Source organism: Lolium perenne, chromosome 7 (assembly GCF_019359855.2).
Source record: "Lolium perenne isolate Kyuss_39 chromosome 7, Kyuss_2.0, whole genome shotgun sequence".
Taxonomy (NCBI): domain Eukaryota; kingdom Viridiplantae; phylum Streptophyta; class Magnoliopsida; order Poales; family Poaceae; genus Lolium; species Lolium perenne.
In genome coordinates, this window is record NC_067250.2 from 78671555 (window position 1) to 78676525 (window position 4971).

Consider the following 4971-nt stretch of genomic DNA (forward strand, 5'->3'; position numbering starts at 1 on the left):
ATAAAGAGCTATATATAGCACGGTCAACATTTGTCCACTCTCAGGACACCACCAGGGGTAATGGGTAGTATACTCCTTTGCCTTGACAAGTTTGCATGTCAAGGGATGCCTTTCTTTGAGCCACCCTACATGTTCCGCCTTCTTTGAACTACCCCACATGCACTGTAAGGGAATCACCAGCGGCCCGACACAAACGGATAAAAAACATTCGTTTGCGTCTACCTAAAAATAATCCATCTCCACCGGTTTGACGTATAGTGATTGTGTTATCCGCAAAGACGCAAACGCAGCTCAAATATGCGGTAGGAATGCGTATGCGCGAACGCGTCCGCGCGTCCGTTTTGGCCTGGCTGGCCCTCTCTCTCCTAATGCAGTGGAGGCCTATCTGCTAGCCAATGATGGCAACACAAAAGTCATCTTCTTTTCTCTCTCCTCCTTAATTAATGTATGGCCGCTCTTACGGTCAAAAAAATGTGTTCCTACCGTTGGAGAAGGAGCAGAAGCATACGTACATGTGATCAATTTTCTTATCCGCATTTGACGCAAATAGACATAAATTATGTTTAAAATACGTCGTTCCGTTGGAGATGACCTAAGGTTATTCTAAAGTTGCGCGTCAAAATCTGATTTCTGCATGTATAACAAATGAAATCGGTAAAAATGGGTACCACTTGGCTTCCTCTTCCGTGAATTGATAGATCGTCATATTATCGTCTCTATCCATAGTCTATAAAGCAAACAACAAAGCAACCAATCAAGTAAAGGGCAGCGAGAGAGGCATAAACCAGAAAATGAAGCCTACGTACATAAGCACAAGGTCGAACACCGTCATGCAAGGCGAGGGCGTGAGGCCATCGCACGCTCTATGAGGAGTCGACGAATGACAAAGTTGGGGGAGCGGCGAGATAGGAGGCGCGGTTAGCGTAGACAACACGTAATCGGTGCACGCCCCACAGAAATAGATGACGGACATGGCGATTTCACGGAGTGGAAGAGGCCTCGAGCAAAAGGAAGGACGATGTGGCAGAGGAAACGGGCTAGGGCATGTTGTACCTGGTTGTCGGTAACCTACGTTACTTGGGTAGCGGCTTGTGTCCGGCGCGCACGCAACGCGTCTTGAATGAGTCGGACACACTATTGAGCCTAGCGCTGGAAATAAAACTCGTAACTCGTGAGCTTAATGAGTACTCGAAAACTCGGCTCAACTCAGCTCGAACTCGGACACTATTGAGTCAAGCCAAGTTGGCATTTTTAGCTCATTAAGGAAACGAGCTTAATGAGTTGAGTTACGAGTACTTGTTAAACTCATTTAGCTCGTAATATGACGACAGCCCAGCTAATCCATTACGTTGTTGACCAATAACCATTGATGAAGCCCAGGTCAGTACGGCCCAAACTACGTAGGTCATATATATATGCAGAAACAATCACGTATCTCCCTACCCTACCTAGGTCATATAGTAATTCTGCGGCGGCGCGACGTCTAGGGCAGTCAACTAGGTTTCGCCGTCAACGATTCACCCATCAGATCCACGTACTCAACCCTGTTGTAATTGTAGGCTGCAGTTTGCTCGATGGAGAACTCAGGGCTTCCTAGCATGGATCCCCAGGCCAAGAAGAGTAGGGGAAAACATCCTCCCGCCACCAGGTCGTCCAAGAGACATGGGAGGAACAAGACACCACCGCCGCCTTCTCCTTTGGGTGCGTCGCCGGCATCAGAAGCTGTTGATCTTGCTGTCGCAATAGTACCCAATCCTGCAGACTCACATGCGTCGCCATCGGCATCAGTAAGTTGTCCAATTGGTGTACTGCATGATTATAGTGTTAGATCAAAAATACGTCTAGGCCACTGTCTAAGATTTATGTGATTCCTTTTTTAGATCAAATATTTATTAGATCTGTAGTTCTTACATTAAACTGATCGTATATTTATGTAGCCAATCCAGCTATTCTAGTTTTGTAACATACATTTGTAGAATATTTTATTTGAGTGATGGTATTTTAATTTTGATGTGCAGGACAATGAAGAATATGAAATATTTGAGGAAAATGAGTTCGACATGAACGATGATATGACTGAGAGTGAACCGTCCCAACTCCATGAAGGGCCAACTGAGAAGGAGGTGTCAGACGCTGCAACTCCTGATTCCGGAAGAGTGACAGCTAGAAGAGGCAAAAAGAAGAAGGCTGCTGCATTGTCTCCCAATGCCACTGCATTTAAGAGAGGGAGGGCAAAGCGTGCACAGTGCTGGCAGCATTATAGTGTGGTGAAAGCAATATCAAAGAGAGACAGGAAGAAGGTTGAGAAGGCCAAGTGCAAATACTGCGGGAGACTGTTTGCTTATACTCCAGGGGGACAAACTTCTAGTCTGAATAGGCATTTGTTGAAGTGTAAGCCATATATCAGTACACAGGGAAGGTTGCTATCTCAAGGTATGCTCCACTATGATCCAGAGAAACCAGGTTCATCTCTTACCGTTGCACCTGTTCAGTATGATCATGAGGCAACCCGTAAGATCATTGCTAAGATGATAATTGTGCATGCTTATTCTTTTCGCATGGTAGAGCACACATGGTTTAATGTGTTGATGAAACATATGAATCCTTCGTATAAGTTCATTGGTAGAAAGACCATACGAACTGAATGCATGAAAGTTTATGAATCTGAAAAGGAACTTCTTAAGATAAAACTCAAGGATGTCGAAAGTATTAGTTTGACATGTGATCTGTGGACATCGAATCAAAATCTTTGCTATATGGCTTTGGTTGCACACTACATCGACACTGATTGGGCCATGCAATGCCGTGTCTTGAACTTCATTGAATTAGATCCACCACACACTGGGAACGTCATAGCTCAAGCAGTGTTTGAATGCATAGTTGATTGGAAGATTGAAGATAAAATCATAAGTATTACTATGGACAATGCTTCCTCGAATGATGTTGCTGCTAGGAATTTAATGGCCAAGTTTGTTGCTAGGAAAACAGAAGGTTTTGTTCCAAGTTATTTTCATGTCAGATGTTGTGCTCACATAGTTAACCTGGTCGTGAATGATGGCCTTCAACCATTGCAGCCATTGGTAAGCAATCTTAGGGAAACAGTTAAGTACATGAAGAAATCTCCTTCCCGCATGTACAAATTTCTTGAAGTCTGTAAGTCTATGAATCTGACCATCGGAGCAGGGTTGTGTCTAGATGTGTCGACAAGGTGGAGTTCTACATATAAAATGTTTGATTGTTGCATACCTTATAGAGCTGCTTTCACTGAATATGGTCAAACTGACTATAATTACAAGTGGGAGCCTTCATATCAGGACTGGACTCTATATAGCAAAATGCAGCCAATCTTGAAGGCATTTGCTGATGTAACGAAGGTACTATCTGGCTCTGTATACCCCACTTCAAATGTGTTCTATCCTTACATAATGTCGGTCAAAATTGCCTTGGTGGAGGCATGTAATTCTGGAGATAGGGATATGAAGAAAATGGCAGAAGCAATGATGGCCAAGTTTGAAAAATACTGGGAGGAAAAGAACAATGTTATGGTTATTGCTACTGTTCTTGATCCTAGGTGGAAAATGAGATTTGTTGGATACTGTTTTAAGCAGATGTATGGTGAAATGAAGGGCCTAGAGGAGGAAGAGGATATTAGAAAAGAGTTGTATGAACTATTTTCCACTTATGATGCTGAATATCGCCGCAACAAGGCTGCCAACAGCACTGCCGAGCCATCCTCAAGTACACAATCAAGGACCTCAACAGCCACAGCGCCAAGTGGGTTCAGCTCATTTCTGCGAGAGACAGCTACAGAACCATCAAAATCTGAATTGCTCACCTATCTAGATGAACCAAACCACCCCCCTGATGACACTAATTTCGTGTTACTTGACTGGTGGAAGATGAATTCTCATAGGTTCCCTGTTGTTTCAAAGATGGCGAGGAAATTCTTGACTATCCCTGCAACAAGTGTCTCATCCGAGTCTACGTTTAGTACCGGTGGACGAGTTCTTGATGACTACCGCAGTGCTCTGCGTCCAGCCATGGTGGAGGCATTAGTGTGTGCCTCTAGCTTCATACGAGGATCCAAAAATGACAATAAACCTTTAGTGATAAAGGTACGCAAACTGTTGTTCTCTTTCAGTTTTTTGTATTCTCATACTGTCTAACTTAAACACCATTGTGACGGAATCTCTTACCAAGTGGTCTTTTGTATTCTCATATTGTAGCAACTAGACGACGACGATGATGTTGAACTGGTACCATTCCCTGACCCAGTGGAGGAAATTTCCTAGAGCATAGAAAGATTAAGTACTTTTGAATATTTTAATATTCATTGATCTTGCGTTTTGTTTGCACCATGAGTAAGTTGTAAGTAGCATTCCACGTTTATATCAATATGACTATATGTCTGAATATGCTTATGGTAGCTGTGTTCCTTCTTTTGCTAATCCTCATATTACCTTACCAGGAAGGCATCAAGAGCTGAAGACTTCATTACGGAGCACAAGAAGGAATAAAAGTTTTTTGGTTGTTGAAGACAAGTTGAGAGGTGCACAAGTAGCTACAGCCTGCAGCTACATAGTAGACTCCTTTTCAGCAAGTCTTGAATAAGATGACAGTCAAGCGTCATGCGTCAAGACCTTTCGTTACTTTTTTATTTTTACCTACTAGTACTACTTAAGAACTATGTGATTCTTGTTCTATCGTGGATTTGTGGTGTCATTTTATCTGTTATAGACGGTGGTCTGCTAAGCAACTTCCAAATGTTTAAGTTCAAGTTATATTCTGGGATAATAACGTCTATTGCCGATATGCATGCTGTGATGCTAATCTTGTTCATATTTTTTACTGAGCTTGACGAGTTTATAGAGCTAGCTCGAGTTTTAATTGAGTCGAGCCAAGTTGGGGTCTAGAGCTCGTTTAGTTAATGAGTTGAGTCGAGTTGGCTCGTTAATTAACGAGTATTTACGA

The 4971-nt window shown here is 42.9% G+C and overlaps 1 protein-coding gene across 1 annotated transcript; it reads left to right on the plus strand.

Annotated features, from left to right (window-relative positions):
* The first annotated feature begins 1574 nt into the window (after window positions 1-1574).
* Window positions 1575-4292, plus strand: LOC127315897 (zinc finger BED domain-containing protein RICESLEEPER 2-like). Its single transcript, XM_071823946.1, has 3 exons — window positions 1575-1787; window positions 2019-4119; window positions 4234-4292. The coding sequence occupies exons 1-3, from the start codon at window positions 1575-1577 to the stop codon at window positions 4290-4292; spliced, it is 2373 nt and encodes a 790-aa protein (XP_071680047.1).
* The last annotated feature ends 679 nt before the right edge of the window (window positions 4293-4971 follow it).

Bases quoted from the DNA above. Each gene is read 5' to 3' on its own strand.
- LOC127315897 (XM_071823946.1), top strand. From the start codon at position 1,575: ATGGAGAACTCAGGGCTTCCTAGCATGGATCCCCAGGCCAAGAAGAGT. The intron at 1,788-2,018 runs GTAAGTTGTCCA...TTTGATGTGCAG, and splicing joins ATGCGTCGCCATCGGCATCA to GACAATGAAGAATATGAAAT. The intron at 4,120-4,233 runs GCAAACTGTTGT...TGTAGCAACTAG, and splicing joins ACCTTTAGTGATAAAGGTAC to ACGACGACGATGATGTTGAA.